General features: G+C 41.6%; 1 protein-coding gene across 1 annotated transcript in view; it reads right to left on the reverse strand.

Moving 5' to 3' along the window:
• Positions 1 to 17,274, reverse strand: part of Hmx (H6 family homeobox) — a 45,196-nt gene that overhangs the window by 12,111 nt on the left and 15,811 nt on the right. Inside the window, exon 2 of the mRNA XM_019046019.2 lies at positions 9,456 to 9,610. Coding sequence (XP_018901564.2) covers positions 9,456 to 9,610 — 155 coding nt within the window. The remainder of the gene's footprint in view (positions 1 to 9,455; positions 9,611 to 17,274) is intronic.

The following is a 17,274-nucleotide window of genomic DNA, read 5'->3' on the forward strand; positions in this document are numbered from 1 at the left end:
GGCCCATTGTGTAAAATTAAAAAAATTCTGATTATTCTATCTTCATTGAATGATTTACATTAAAAATGACCTACAGAAGCATAAAAACACAAAAACTTGCAACCTGCAGGCAATCCGGGGCGCGCAGGTGACCTTGAGACTCGGAACATACAAGGTTCCCGCGCACCGCGTCAACTTTGAAGACTCATAACTCCGCTTCTAATCGTTTTCCTCAAGATCATCTTGGGCTTGTTTTAAAGCTTAAACGCTCTACTTTCATTTGAAATTGTTTTTGTCTTAATCCGTGCGAACCGAACAACCGAAAATCTCAAAAAACGAAAATTTACGAAAGGGGGACCTTGTAAAATGCCCCAAAAGTGGGTCAAATTTTAAAATTTAATTAATTTCATACATATATTCTGAAAGCTCTCATTTTTCTGGAAATTTTGACACCAAGATCATCTTTCTACGACAAACCGTTGAGAAGTTATGCTAATTTAAAGGTTTTGACTTTGACCCCCTCTCCCCCCTTTTCCCTGGGGGTTAGGCAAAAAATATGACCAGTTTTGAGTGTCTGGGAAGACCCTCTATCATCCCTGAGAAAATCGTACGATTCCGTGTTTAGGCCGATTTGGCCGTTTTGTTGTAGGGTCCTTTAAAGCACTGCACAGCAGATTATCTTTCAAGTCGATGTAATAATCATGATAGAGGTTACTCTCATTATAAGGTTTCAATTTAACCGCATCTAAATCAATGCTTCAAGGTCTTGTTAAATGAACAATTTTTTTGGAAGCTCTTGAAGGGAAGCTCTCACAATGTAAGGGATGAGGGGAGAAAATAATTCATGATTGCGCAATTAAATTGGGGGTGCTTCAAAAGTATTCAATGAGCTTACTGCATTGTATGTGTCAGCAATCGAAGCGTTGGGTGCAGAAAGGGAATTTCTCGGTTGTGGTGTTTCAGGATCTCTACTGTTAATCTATATTCCAGAGAGGAAAGTATTGGATGAGTTTTCTGAAATTTTTATTTTTCAGCATTGTAAAATCACAAAGAAAATCCAGTAAAAGTTTTAACGAATTCCATGCACTTGATTTATTTATAGTGGATGCAACGTTAACGGAGATCCTGAGACATACCGCGACCAAGAAATGTCCTTTCTGAACCCAGCACTTCAATTTCCTCTATTCTACATTATCAGAAGCATACATGCTTTATTCCACCGAGAAAAACAATTCCTATCATGAACATGAGGCCAAAATTAAGAAGCGATATTCCAGAGGAAAGTCCATAGAGCAAAGCCGTTTAGTTTCCCCTACAGTGAGGAGTGGTATGCAAAATCTCAGCAACACCTGATGGCGCTAACCAGGTTTCCGATGTCCACTCTTCGAATGCTGATTAATCTGTACAAACAGAGCAATGTGGCAACAGAGCACGCGAGATAGCTGTGGAGGTCTCAAATCGTTGTTTTGATGGATGTCGGGTTTTTGGTGAGTTGGCGAGTTGGGTGGTGAGCTTGGAGCCGGCAACAGTAAACGATATAAAATAAGGAAGCGGTTGCTTGGACTTTTGAAAGGCTTCGAAAGTTGCACCAATTCAAGCTACTTTGTCTACTTTATACGGCTGCACCCCTCCTCAGATGTCAGATTGCTAGCAATTAATGTACTCAGCCCTGTGTTTTGGTATCATGAATTCACCATTTTCCTCGCAACAGATAATTCTCAATAGAGCAAACTCGTGCGACTGTGGTTTCAAGAAACTGATAAACCAATGACGCAAATTTGAAATGCTCGTATAAAATTAGTGAAAAAAACCAGAAGACATACTACTTCTAGATATTCTATTAAGTGCAATCGAAGAATAAGCTATTAGGAACAGTTTGCGCCGTTCTGAAGAAACGCAGTCGAAGCAAACTGCATGTACCTCTTTCTTCCGGCAACTCTAATACCTTTTTGCATGATGAAAACCAACTATGATGGTTAGTTTCACCAAAAATTACACTTCACTGTTGTTATCATTTATTTGTCCCTGAAAAAACAAAACCCTTCAGGTCGGGTTTGTCGCGGAGTACATAGAGTCGTAATGTGAATGGGAGAACTGGCGCCATGTTCTGGTCGACGAGTTCCGAGCCTGGTGTGCGCCGAGCTTCGGTCACTTTTTCGCTACACTCCCGATCAAAAATGGCGATGTAGGATTCGTCGTAATTCCTATCCTCTTTGTTTACATCAGATAGCCGGGTCCTCGCGTATCGAAAACAATCGAATATGTATCGAAAAAATGACCCGACGTGACACAGGAGTCTCGGAATCCGGGACCTGGAAAATGCTTGAAAGTGGCGCCAGCTCTCCCATTTACATTACGACTCTACTCTACGTGGTTGGTTTAAACAGGTTGTCAGAAATAATAAGTTGACCCTCTTTTCAATTAATTTTTAATCAAATTGAGATGCAAAATTGGACTCTTAAAGATACTTCTAAGTATTAAAAGAGAAATACTTTGGGGTCCTGAAGTACAACCAACTCGGACTCAACTTGATCGAAAGTTAGCGAGAAAGTCAGGCACTTTCCAGACACCCTCACTGAAAAAAAGTTACGACCTATAATGAAGAACGCCGAAGCACGCACGGCGCGGCGCGCATAGTGGCGCCTCAGAAGGCCGCAGGATACTTCATGCGTTGCGCGTACCGCACGGTGCACGCAACGCATATGGTGGCGCCCTACAAGTCTGCAGGATATTTCATGCATTGCGCGTATACTACAGACTACACTACTACACGGAGAACAAAACTTCGTGCGTGGGACCCGAAGTTTAGGTCATATGGATCTCTGAAGTTTTCGGATTGAGCATCTGAACACTTTAGGTCCAGCTGCTGATGTTTGGATCACACATCTGAAACTTCAGTTCTTACATCTGAAATACTTCGGTTTTCACATCCGAAAAACTTCGGTTCTCACATCTGAAGTACTTCAAATGTAAGAACTGGAGTTTCAAATGTGTGATCCGAACCTCGACAGCTAGACCTAAAGTGTTCAGATGCTCAATCCGAAAACTTCAGAGATCCATATGACCTAAACTTCGGGTTCCATGCACGAAGTTTTTTTCTCCATGTATGTTTATAAAGCCCGTAAGTACGGCTTCCACGGTCGGAGTTTCTTTTTCAGTGCGGTATTGGGCCCCAAGAGCCCCATAATTATACCCAAATCCGAAGAGCCAATGAACCAATCAATGAGCGACACAGAAATGGCAATACTCTTCCTTATTAAGGCGCCTCTGGAGTGGAGAAGTCGAGTGGACGCACGGCATGGGTCGGCACGGCATGGCGGCGTAAATTGGATTAGGGAAGTGTGAAATCGTTTGAACATTTGATTTTTATAAACCGCCGTGGTCTTCCTCGTGCGGAGGATGGGCTCACCGCAGCGCATAGTTGCCAAATCGTTCCGAAAAATCAGTATTTCCCTTATACAACTGAATGTAAACATACGGAATATGGCGACGTGGACGGGTAGCATAGCGATTTGGGGAGCACTCGTAAGGATTCCACCCGCGTTGGCGATCCTGTTAACTTGGCTGAAATAATTAGCATCAGTTGTAACACGGTCCCGGGGCATCGTAATCTGCTCTCTGAGCATTAGGCGTTTCGTGTCAACGCTATCGGGCATTCGGAGCAGGATTTCGATTTCGACTGTCACGTAACGCTACCGTGCTAAGGAAGAACGCCGTATAAGCCTCCAGACATTGCCGAATTTCCTTCGATAACAACCGAACTTCCTGGGAAAATTGTGAATATTTTTCCCCGGAATGTTTAGACAATTTTGTACGCAATTTGATCTAAAATATCTGAGAATTTTAGGGGAAAATATGCATGAATTCCGTCAGAAATACATGTTTTATCAAGGGAAATTTGGCAACTCTCGAATGTTCATACACACTATGGTCTGGGGGCGCCGAATTGTGGCCAAAAATCCGATTTTTGAAAGTACGAAAATCTGGCAATCGAGCATATAATCCTTATCTACATCCTTTAGTAGGTGTGAAATGACCTATCAAATCTTATATAATTGTTTTTACGATCAGATATATGGTGGCGAACTTCACATCCTCCGAGGTAAGTAAAGAAACGTGAGAATTTAAAGTGCACGTCATCGTGTATTGCCTTGTGTCGCTTTGTGATAAGTTGGCGTAGATCCCCGATCAAATATGGAAAAAAAAGGTGAAAGTAAGTACTTTTTGATGGTTTAATCGTTTTTAGTATTAAGATTGATTTTATGGCCACCATGAGACTCCAAAGTTTTGTCCTGATTTAGGCAAAAAATTGCCTTCATCTTAAGTTTTAGTTATCACTAACACGAGCTAACACGTTCTTATCAGTGCAAGAATGTAGCTCATATGTTCCTCTAACAGGATATCATCGGGTTTTTTGCCGCTTTTTGCCGCTTTTTGCCTCTGGGGCCTTTTTTGGTCATTTTGGCGAAGGACTTATACGATTTTCTGCGCAATCTGATTTCATTGCAGAAGGAGATAAGAGAGATGAGACAAGGTCAACGTTTGATATAGGGTGATTCATATGTATTTTTGGCTGCTGAATCCGAAAATGATGTCAGTTTTTTTCCAGCACTTGTCAGATTTCCGGAAAATAAAGTTTTTCTGCAAAAAAAACTCATTTTTAAGCAAAATAATATTTTCTCCGGAAAAACGACAAATGGTGGATAAAACTTAGGTATTTTTTTTATTCTTCAGCCTGTATACATAATACAAATTTATCAACTCGGTCCGCTGTGGTGCGTAGTGGTTGGAGTGCTGGCTTTAAGATCAAGAGGTTCCGAGTTCAATTCCTGGCTAGGCAACCCGAGAATGGTAATCCGCAAGGTTTTAGGGTCTGATCTGGGTCTGGGTCTGAAGGCCCCAGAGGCAGAAAGGTGCAAAAAAATCTATGATATCCTGTTAGAGGAACATATGAGCTACATTCTTGCACTGATAAGAACGTGTTAGCTCGTGTTAGTGATAACTAAAACTTAAGGTGAAGGCAATTTTTTGCCTAAATTAGGACAAAACTTTGGAGTCTCATGGTGGTCATAAAATTAATCTTAATACTAAAAACGATTAAACCATCAAAAAGTACTTACTTTCACCTTTCTTGTCCATATTTGATCGGGGATTTACGCCAACTTATCACAAAACGACACAAGGCAATACACGATAACGTGCACTTTAAATTCTCACGTTTCTTTACTTACCTCGGAGGATGTGAAGTTCGTCACCATATATCTGATCGTAAAAACAATTACATAAGATTTGATAGGTCATTTCACACCTACTAAAGGATGTAGATAAGGATTATATGCTCGATTGCCAGATTTTCGTACTTTCAAAAATCGGATTTTTGGCCACGATTCATTAGGCCTAGAATCTTTATAATAATTCTAACCATGAAAATCAGCGCAGAATGGTTGACAGCCTCCAATGAGTATAAGAATGTCAAAGCTATTTAGGTCTAAGTAGTATTGAGTATATCTAGAAAATTTTGCTAGCAGGGTTTGATGATCAAAGAGAAAATTATTTTTAAAAAATCGCTAGAAATGAAAATTTTTAGGGACAATTTTTGGTTCGGGGAGGGGGCGCCCTAAAGGGCTAATGCCATATGTCTTGCTAACACGAATATCACCATATTGAATGTGCAATTTTTTTAACTTACGCTCCAGTCAGGATCAATAGACCGAAAAACATAGTACTGACTTGATTCAATTTCAATCATTTCTTCTCCTCTTATTTTTCTGGATTAAATACGTATTTTTGGGGCTTCTGCCCTGATAACCTCTTGATCATTGAAAAATAGATTTCATATTATAGTGAGACAACCTTCAAAACATTAAACTGACATTCAATTTGGTATTCTAATCATATTTTGGCTTTTCTTCTAATTTTTTGGTTTCAAGGGCCTGCCGCCATCTTGGATTTAAGAATTTTGTAAAACTAAGGTCAAATTTGAATTCAGCGACCCAAAAAACATAAGTACATCAAATTTCATGATATTCTGATCATTTCCTGATTTAGTTCCGTTCGGAACAAAACTACGTAGTGCGTACGATCCGAAGATTGCGAGATGTGAGTTTACGAATTCCTCTTATCGTACACTTAAAACACACACGAAAGCATATTCTTATCCATTTCTAACTTTTGCAAGTAAAAGCCGTCCGCTTGAATGCCTTGATCCAGCTCGGCTGGACTTCAGAAAGTGCGTATCATTTGTTGTTTTCTCTCAATTGTAGAATTCAAAGTGACAATTGTTTCTCAAGTGACTCATTAATCATACATTTAACTTCGAATATCGACTTAGAAATCAGCTCATAGCTTCTCTCAGTGCCGGAACTCAATTGTTTTTTCTCTTATCGACCTAACCTACAAAATCGTTTCGCTTATCCGCTTATAATCTAGGAAAGGAGCTAAGATCAAATTGTAGAAGACAGGTTTGAAGTTTAATTACTTTACGAGACTTAGGTATGCCAGAGGGAAAGTTCATTGCCCATTAGCATATTTCAAAATGTTTATCCTCAACTTTAAATTTCTGACCAGAGACGGTCATCTCTTCTCTCATCTCATGTACCTTACTTTTGTCCAAAAATGACTCGGTTTTCTCTGTATAGCTTAGTCCTAGTCACCCTCAAGTATGTGGAAAAGTTCACAAAGTTGAATTTGTGTTTCCAATTTACTGAAAGGTTATCATTGACCGTGATTTATTTTATTTTAACTTATTCTTTCGTCTCCTGCAAAACATCAAAGCCTGCATCGTTCATTATTATAGTTTCCAGCTCTTTACTGTAATTAAATTGCGAAACTATAATTTGATCATTAGCAGAATATCCTTCGATGTACACTTTCAACCCATAGAACTCGTAGCGCAGACTACGGAGCTACAGTGATTGGCACGGATGAGAAGTCTGTAAGTAAATTTATGCACTACCTTAACATGGCCCCATTATCAGTTGCAGTGTTAATATTATGTCTAGATTTCATGGAAACGGTTACAGCTTCATGTTTGTCTCCCTGCATGCTTTGTTTTGATTTGGCTATTATTAAGGAGTCAAGAGTAGAGAATTGGAAGTCTGCGGGAGAATTGATCCATTTATTTCCAACATTATCAGTACCTATAGCCAAGTTTTACATTTGTAGAGAATGATGCGGTGTAGGAAAGCTTGAGTCCTCCTTTCCTCTGATTTCTTTCAATTGTAGATATGATTTTAAATTTATTATGTTTGTGTAAGGGAGTGTACATATTTTATTTATTGGTGATAACAAATGGTTCCTTATGCTGGGCACTTTCAATTTAATTATATACTTGGTAGACCTTTCGTACCTAATATTATCTATTTGCTATCTACCTAACTTATGTTCTTGTTTGTACCTTGCTAAGTGCAGTGATTGTTATCATTTAAAAAAATGCCTTGAAATTGAGCATAAGATATTATCTGGTGTGAACTTTGGGAACTGATAACGGTATAATTTGCGTTTATAATTTGAGTATGTATTCTATCCTTGTTCCTTTCCTTGCTATCTGATCTGAGGTTTTTTTTTTTTTTTAATTTTCATCATTTTTTCATGTTCCATAGAGAGAGTAAAATGAATTAAAATAATAGAATAAAATAAAATAACGAACAAATCCATGTAAATTAGATATATCCTGGTTGTCCACAGTTCAATTCGAAGATTAATGCAAGTTTTTCACCCTTCCACCCAAGCGTCCGGCATAGCTCAGTAGGTAGGGTCTTCGATTAGTGTTAGGTAGGTTCTAGGTTCGATCCCCGATGTAGGCAAAAATTTCTACTCATCAAATCGTTGTTCAGGCGTTGTAATACCCTTCTATTTTTTTTATTTTTTTTTTTTAATTTATTTGTGGGGGGTTGGGTAAAAGGCCTCCTCCCCTGGCTAAGAGCAATAAGAGCCCCCCTGAATTTAATGCAACATTGATAAGATCCACTAGGCTTCGATTCATGCATCCAAGAATTTCGGTTAGGTGTACAGAAGCCTTCGGCACGATGAGCCGAAGTTCGGTTCCCCGGACCGAGAACTTCGTGCTGACAACCGAAAAATTTCGGCTCGTTCTACCGAAGAACTGGAGTTCAGTGAACTGCTATAATTGGTGTTCCATATGAACCAATCGTAGCGGCACAGGCAACCGAAGTTCGGTAGCTGACGCCGAACTTTTTTTCTCCGTGTACAGCGTTCTCCCTTAGCAAGGCAGAACGGGCGTGAGTTTTAAAGAGGGTTGACCGTGCCAACAAACGAAAATACGTCCTCGGAATAGTGCAGCTCCGCTGAATTGTTCTTTTGCAAAGACCTGACGTGTCGTCATCTTCCGGCAAAACTATCGCAAGCACCATGCGGCATTTCAAAATTTCCGCCGCCATTTTATTTTTTTACAGAGAAGTTTTTGGTTGAATCTGTAGGAAAGTTCCACTAAATTTTATCGGCAGCACCAAAAAAAAAAAAAAAAAAAAAAAAAAAAAAATTAAATTGTTGACAGCTTCGCTGAACAGTTTCTCTGCACTAAAAGAAAATGGCGGCGGAAATTTTGAAACGTCGCGTGGCGCTTTTAATACTTCGGCCGGAAAATGTGGTTCCCATGGTTTAAGAAAATTTTCTTGAAGGGCTCTCAGGAAAATAAGGCATCAATTTAAACATTTCCTCATCTAAGACAATATCTATCCACCGTGGAAATATCTGAGAGAGGGCACGTGCCAGGTCTCAAATTCCGAATTCATCCAAAGGACCTTTGCTACCGACATCACATTGAATGCATCCATTCATTCTCGACGGATCGCCTTGTTGCAGATGCAAAATCATGAAGGGGCTTTCTTTGCGCTCGACACTGAACGCATCGCGTTGAAGCGCTTGAGAGATATCATGCACTGCTCCAATACGCAGAACTTTATTTTAGAAACAGCATATTTGTGTATTACTTTCCTTTTGCAAATACGTGATTTTAATAATGAGCCAAAAAGGTGGTCCCCTGTCGCAAAATGTAGTTCAATTAGGCAGGTAAGGCACTAGAAGTCTAATTTTGACGCCAGCAGTGATAGTGATAATATGATGCCAGCAGTGTTCCAAATGGAAGTACGAGCGTATTTGAACATTTGCGCGGAAACATATGTTTCAGGTAGTTTTAACAACGGAATCATACGAGAGGCCCACACATTCATCACTGAAAAAAATGATGTTTTAGCATCTAGGATGTCAAAAATGTGTCTAGTGATCCCAAGATGCTGCCTTTACTGCCCCCGCAGTTAACTTTACATCATGTGAGTGCAAAGTAAACTGCGCGTGGGCAATCGAGGCCGCATCTTAGAATCACCAGACACATTTTTGACATCGTAGGTGCTAAAACAGTATACCATTTTCTTCAGTGAGGACTAATCACAGACGCAAAACTTGGTAAATAATTAAGGTAAAAATATTTCATACGTTTGTAAGAATTGGAAAATTACCTGTGGGACTAGAGGGTGGGGCGGAGTGAAGGCGGGACCAGGCGGTGTACCAATGTTTGTCTATCGAGGGTGGGTGACTGGGGTAAACGCTCAGGAAAGGACTCCGACCTGCAGCAGCGGCGGCCAGGGCACCCCAATGCGTCATAATTCCTAGCCTGAAAATCAAAGACAAAATTTCATGAAATAAATTCTCAATAAATGGGAATTAATGTAATAGAGCAAATGAATGATATCTGCATTGGATGTTTGGAATAAAAGACTTTAGAGCAATATAGCTTAAAATAAGTAGCATGGCATGGCAGAGAAAAAAGGCAGAGAGTCACTTTTTCAAAATTTCAGAGGATCTCAAAGATCTCATCACCTGCCGGTCAAAATATCACGAGCGCCATGCGAAGTTTCAAAATTTCCGTCGTCATTTTATTTTTTACAGAGATATGGTTGGTTGAATCTGTTTGAAAATTTCACTGAATTTTATCGGCAGCACGTAGACAATTCGGGGGCATTTTTGGACAAATTTGTTGAACAATGTCTCTAAACAAATAAAATGACGGCGGGAATCTTTAAACGTCACGTGGCACTTTAAATACTTTGGCCGGGAGGCGACGATATGATTTTTTATTGCGCGGGAAGTTTGAATCCATGCCTCGAAAAACAAATGAGTTACTTTGCGCACCTTTCATTGTACAGATCGTGTTCCACGTAAAATTTTGATGAGAACACATAAGTCCCAGTGCTTAAATTCACACCTTGCCTAGTGTTACATTTCCCTTCAATTTTGATTCGGAAAATGTGACAGGTCACAGGAACTAGGGTTACATCTCGCTAAGTCCCGTCCAGTTTTTGTCCACACATTAGTGACAATAACAATTTGCTCGATTCTCTTTTTGGAAAATATATAAAACGCTCCTTGCTTTTTCCCCGAAAAGATCGGTTAGACGGAGCAAAAAGGTAGGAACAAAACTGCCGTGCTAAGGAAGAACGCCGTATGAACATTCGAGGGTTGCCAAATTTCCTTCGATAAAATGTTTATTTTTTAGGAAAGTTATGAATATTTTTCCTTTAAATTTTCAGAATCTTTAGGTGGAATTGCGAACTAAATTATCTGAAAAGTTGGGCGGAAAATATTCATAAATCTCCCAGGAAATTCGCGTTTCATCAAAGGAAATTTGGCAACGCCTGAAGGTTTATACGGTGTTCTTCCTTAGCACGGCGGAAGAGGATGACGCGATCCGCAAAATTCCAAATGCACCCTGTGCGCCCGTTCACTCCATCACCTCGCACCCTTCTTCCCTCTCACTTCGACTTGTCCCCGCTTCGCGAACTTGGATTGTTTTAAACCTCGTAGCTTTTTCCGCGCCAGCCCCCAAGGGAAGGGGGGGAGGGAGGATGGGGTGTCAGAAAATGGATCTTCATTCTCGGCGAATGCTTCTTAGTGAATGGTTCACTTTATGTAGTCCCATCGGGCCTCCCCTTGAGGAAATTCTCGAGGAGGGGCGGCCTCCCCCTCTCCTCCCTCTCCCCCTCTTTGGGAGGAAAACACGATCTAAAGTCCCCGTCATCCGCTTTTTCCTCACTTCTGCGCTTAGTATCTTGTCGCCGGTTTATTCTATTTCGACATAACTCTCAACTTGTAGCTTTTTAACCTTGTCGTTTTTTCTCGCCCGGGGACCCCGCTTTCCCACTTTATTCTCGAGACTGTGGTTTGGATCCGCGTTGCCGTGTGCTCGGAGGAAGCTTGCGAACTTATCGTGCGTTATGTGGAAAAGTTTGAAAGCTTTCCATCGGTTGGCAAACCTGGGGATTTTTCATGGTTTTGTGGTCTCTCGGCGGAAGCGATGACGTTATATCGCGGAGCGCACAATAAACGAGGGAATGTAAGCCATTAGTGGATCGCAGCTCAATTTATATTATTTACACTTTGAACTCCATATTCAAAGTAAAGTTCGTTCAAGATTTTAACCACTCGGGAAATAAATTAGAATCTCAATTGGGCTGTTTTTTTATTTATTTTTTATTTCCGCGGAGATGTACAAGATTTTTTTTTTTTTTTTCCAAATCTGTGACGACCCAATTTGTATTTTATGTATGTGGCCCAACGCATTGCAACCGACGCACCTTATATGTATACAACTTACGTTAGTATAATATCTCTATTGCCGCAATCACACGCTGAATGTGGAAGTCATCGACGCGTGTCGCGCAAAATTCAGCAACGATTCCTAGCGACCATCGAAAAATGTCGGATTTTTCTGAACTATTCGAATAGATTTGATACACATCTGAATGAAAATAACTCGAATTTGCAAAATTTCAGCTGTTGAGCGATGACTGTTAACTTGCATATTCAGCTGCCGAATTCAGCATGTATGATTCCAGCATATGAAATAAGTCGAAATTTCGTATGAGGCTGGAAAATATATTTATTAGGTGGTAGAGATGTTTTTGAGCTCGGGAGTTGATTTCAGAGAAAACCAGTGGTACCATCGTGTTTCTCGCGAACTTTTACAAAAGAATCAACAGTCAAATCGCAAATTCCTCACACATGCAATATCTCCATTGTAAGTGCTCTCACCATCTATGTCGTATTGGTACAACGCTGGCCGATATTTTCCTCCAAAAGATCACCCCTATATATTGAGTTTGTTCTCCGGTTACAAAATGCCGCCCTTACCCTTTGCAAGCGCCGCATTGAAATTTAAAGTTTTGATTCGCTCAAATCATTGGCTGTATAAGTAAACGAAAATAATCAGCCTATTACACTTAAGTGCGTCAGGATCTGCCTCAGCCCTAACGCTCTCCAATTGCCGGATCTCAGGCGGAGCTCCAGGGCCAGGGCGAGGGGTTGGGGCGAATTAGGGGAGGGTTGAAAAGGGGATTAAGATTAACGGTGTCGCTACGAGGTCGGGTTGGGAAACGAAAGAGGGGGACGGGCTCCGTCTTAAATTCGAGCAAACTAAGATGCTCCTTAAAAGCCCCGGGAAACCTCATCAAGGATTCACGAGCTGCACTTGAGCTACTAAACTAGTCTTCGTTAAATGCATTAAGTTCAAGTGATATTTTATTCCTTGCGGAGGGCGAGGTTGGCACGTGGTACGATGCCTTCATCGCCATAGAATTTGAAGAAAAATGTTATACAGCGACAAAAAAAAACAAGTAACCGACATTTTGTGTTAATTACATGGAAAGAACACAAAGTAACTTGGGTGTGTGAAGAGTGTTTTTGGTTAACTTTTTTTTAAGGGACATTGACCAAATTTTTGGGTCGAAAATTTCCAACCTCATTAAAAATTAGGATCGGAACTGGATCGCGTTATCAATGATCCAATGCATTAGTCGTTCCTTAGTCGGAACCTCTCCGTGACAAGGAGGAAAACAAGAGTATAGCAGTTCAACAGGAGAGACTTTCTTCATTCCGAAATGTATCAGAGTAACCTACGGTTTCAGTCAATTCAACCAAAAATGTGTGCAAAAATTTGGTTGATCAACCCAGCCCGGTGGCTTATACATCTAAATCAAGTATCTCGCTTCATCGCACCACAAGAACATTAACACCCTGCGCCTGTCAAATTATCATAGATTTGTGGATACCACTATTCGTGGTCGACGATTACCCGTATTGCATGCCAAAACATTGAAGGCGTGCTGGTTTCAATCGTAGTTGCCTGCGCGTTTGCGCCGCCCAGCGCCGTGCCAAATACAATAATTTGTGGATACCACTATATTTGTGCTTAAGGATTGCTCGTGTTGCATAGCAAAAAATTGAAGGCGCACTGATCTCGATCGTACTAGCCCGCATGAGCGACATGACGCGTTTGAGCCGCCCAGCGCCGTGCCGCAAATAACCATAGATTTTTTGATACCACTATTCGTGCTTGAGGATTGCCTGTGTTGCATGGCAAAATATTGAGGGCGCACTGGTTTCAATCGTAATTGCCCCAGCGTGCGACATTACACGTTGGTGCCGGCCAGCATCGTTCCAAATTACCATAGGGTTTTGGATACCACTATTCTTACTCATGTCTGGGTTGCGTATACAAGAAAACGAAGACACACGGCACTGAGTTCCTTTTTGTGCCATGAAATTATGATTTCCTCACAGGTATAGTTAGGGACGACCACCACTCTTATCGCGAGTGTGATTGCGTATGAACTTCCACTCACACATATCGACGGTAAAAAAACCAGACCACGCATCTCCTTTGCTTTGTTTAAAAATATCCTCTCCCATTTAATTTTTTTGAAGGAGAACAAATCAATATCATATCTTGAAATTTTCACATAATTTTCTTCAGAAGAGAGAGAAGAAAAAACATGCACGGACATTTTCAAGAATTGACATCGAGTAGTTCTCCATTTAAAAAGTAGTGTATTATAAGAAGTTTAGAACGTTGCAAACCCAGATACGTGGTCTGTATGTTCACCATCGATATTCAGCTTTATATGTGTCGAACTCAAAATCAATCTCTGTATGAACACGTCCAGAGTTAATAAACTATCCCTGCTCGACGGGTTGCATATACGAAAAAGTGAAGGCGCTTGGGCTTGGTGCGGAGTTCATCCGGCGTGGACTTCAACGAGCGCACCCCATGTTTGCCAAGACACATGCTACCTTTTCTTTTAAACTCGATCCAAACTTCAATTTCCTTCACAAGTATCAACACCAGTGTTCGAAACTCACCTTTAAGTTTCAGGAGCCATGTGGCGCATCAAGCTAGATTTTTAGGGGCAATTGAAGATTTTTCAGGGGCCAAAATTATAAACTTTTTGCCTATACTCCACGACACACTGAGTGAAAAGTTAGACGCAAGATGTTTTAGTTACAGAACTAGTTACTGCAACTCGGGGGAAATTTCGAAAAATCACCAAACAGAAAAATTAGGATTTTTTTTGTAGGAAGGGGGGGGGGGGCAATTTTTAGGGGTCACGTTGGCGCAGAGCCTTCATTTCCTTGGCGCCATGACCGATTTCTTAGGCGCATTTGGCGCGTTGGCGCATGTTAGAGTCCCTTTATACTGAGAGTCAAGACAACACCCCCTCATGGAGTCACAAACGGGAATAAAGATTACAGAAATTGAACGTTTTTCGTAATCTTTGATCGGCCCATTCTCAAATGCCTTTCTCCGTTCCTTCTCTCATTCCGTTTGTTCCTTGCCGAACCCGTAATTCCCTGGTCCATTCCAGATTATAATCTTTGCAATCGGCGAAAATCTAATCTTTATTCCCGTTTGTGACATTGTGAAGGCCTAAAATACGGGAACCAATCAGAAATGGATTCACATTGTCTTGACTCTCAGTATAAAGGGACTCTAGGCGCCATGACCGATTTCTTAGGCGCATTTGGCGCGTTGGCGCATGTGAGTTTCGAACACTGATCATCACCACCATCAATCAAGAATAATGATGCGTATGAACATACACTCACACACTCATGCTTCATACGCATCGAGCTGAGGGTCAATCCTTGTGAGAGAACGTCTCGAAGTTTCAGAAATCGAGAATCCCGCAAATTCGCGTCACAACTTGGCGCGTAGCGGAGAGGGAGCTGAGCGAGCGTTAACGAGCGGCGTTGTTTTCGCGCTAGCACTTTCAGCAATTCTCTCTTCTTCCTCCCCGCCGCTCCCCCCGCCGCCCATTTCCGAGCGGTTACGGGCCGCGGCGGGGCGGGGGGAATGCAAGTTTCTGAAAGCTTACACCAATTTGTGTGAGCGTCGCTAATAAGTTTGCGACGATAAATAGCAGCGTTTTGTGAACTGCGCCCGGGAGAACGCCTCGTCTACCTAGACGTTGCCCGTCCCCTCCCCTAATCTCCGTCTCCCGCCGTATTTATAAGCTTCAGCTTAAAACTTTAAACTGTAATTATCGGTAGCTGCGGCATTGTCACTCATTATGGGAATTCCGCTCATTATTCGCCTCGCCAGAGCTCTGACGCTTCGAAGAGTCATCTGCACCGCGCTAAGCAGAAAGGGACCAAGCCACATTAGTTAAGGCCAAATTTAACTGGGCGATTTAATTTTTTACGTGAAAACGGTTGTGCGGATTTTTGTGCACATTTTAATCGATTTTTTGCATAGTGCGAAACCAATTCCTTGGCATTTCCAAATGAATCCGCCCAAACGTTATTTTGAAAAGAATGGGATCGCCCAGTTAAATTTTGCAATAGCTGATGTGGTTTGGTTTCTTTTCTGCTGAACGTGGTCCATTTCAAGATAAAGAAATCAGAGGCCGCATGATTCGTCAATTTTCTAATTTTGTTTTTTTCAAATCATGTGACGTATCGAAAAAAAAATGGCTTTTGTTGGGGAATACTCGAACATTTTTGCGGAGAAGGTACCTATGCTCTAAATTCCGCGAGAAAGGGTCATCATAGGTACGCTAAGAAAGAAAGTTCGATCATATGAGGCGTAAGTGCAATCAATGTTCTATATTCGTCGTATCATTCTGTCCATGTATGTCCGTATTCTCATAAACCGTGGCTGCGGTTTCTAGAGCTAAAAGGACGGTTACATGGGCAGAATGATACGGCCAACATGGAACAATATGCCAATAAGATTATCAAAGTCATGAGTCATAGAAATGGAACTTAGGTTCAGATGACCGAAATCTATGCTGGAAGTAAGAGAGTTTTGAATGAGATTCAGTAAAACAACCAAACACTTTGATTAGTTAGACGAAACGGTTTCTGAACTAAAATGTTCTGTTTTATGAGCCATAAAGCTCATCGCCAGATATGAATAGCGAAGTTCGTGTAGGTAATGGTGCGCAACACTAACATTCCGAAATAATTCGACGGTGTAAGTCCAGAACCACGTATCTCGGTTCGCGACGTGCCAGACTTCCTGTCATACTTCATTTTTCAAGTGGGAAACTACTCAACGGCATATCTTGAAAACGCCGCGATTTTTCTTCCTTGAACACAGAAAATTCTGCGAAAATTTCAAGGAATGAGGTAGCTTTGTTCTCCTTTAAAAAAATAAAACAAGAGCGGAGATTTTCAAGCGCCACAAACGAAATACGTGGTTGCACCGTCAGATTGTCTCCTCACATACCGCCAGGAGGAAACAGCGCTAATTCTTTTAAGTAACCTTCACACAATGACGAGCCATCAATGAGGGGACCTCGAAACATCTCGTCACATTCAGAGGTCCATTCGGCAATTCTGGCGGGACGCAAGATGGGCGCAGGCCATGGCGGCCGTGAATGCGCACACACTTTAAAACGGGCCTCCGATAATCGATTATCCCCTTTCAACTCGGTTTGTATCAAACACCACGGTTACTTGTTTCGGGCCGCGGTGATCCGCCAAGTGTTTGGTCGCCGACACTTGGACTGCTGTCGCTTTGTCGCGGCGGCGTGGCGGTTGGTGTCCAGTTTCAAAGAAGGAGCCCAAGAAGACGAGAGGGGACGTCGAAAAAGATCACCGGGAAGCTAAGCTGGGTTTGGGGACAGAGTGTCCCGAGGAGTCCGAGGACTCGACGGCCGACCCTAAGGAGCGAGCGTGCCACACTTTTATTCCGTTAAGTGTTATCTTAACGCAGAAGTGGCTCCGAACAATCAAGGATGAGCGATGGCTCGATCGGTCAACTCAGCAAACTATATCGTCACCTTCCGGCCAAAGTATCACGAACGCCATGCGACGTTCCAAATTTCCGCCGCCATTTTATTTTGTTGTAGAGATGTCGCATGCGAATAGTGAAATCAGGCATTTTGTCAAATGCCTAGGCGGATAGCCAAATTTTGACGGTCTACAAAATGTTGTGAATTTATAGCGATGAGCTCACGATTTTTCACTATTTTTGGAAAAATAACTCATCAAACCTCA

This window comes from Bemisia tabaci, chromosome 4, assembly GCF_918797505.1.
Source record: "Bemisia tabaci chromosome 4, PGI_BMITA_v3".
In the NCBI taxonomy this organism is placed as follows: Eukaryota; Metazoa; Arthropoda; class Insecta; order Hemiptera; family Aleyrodidae; genus Bemisia; species Bemisia tabaci.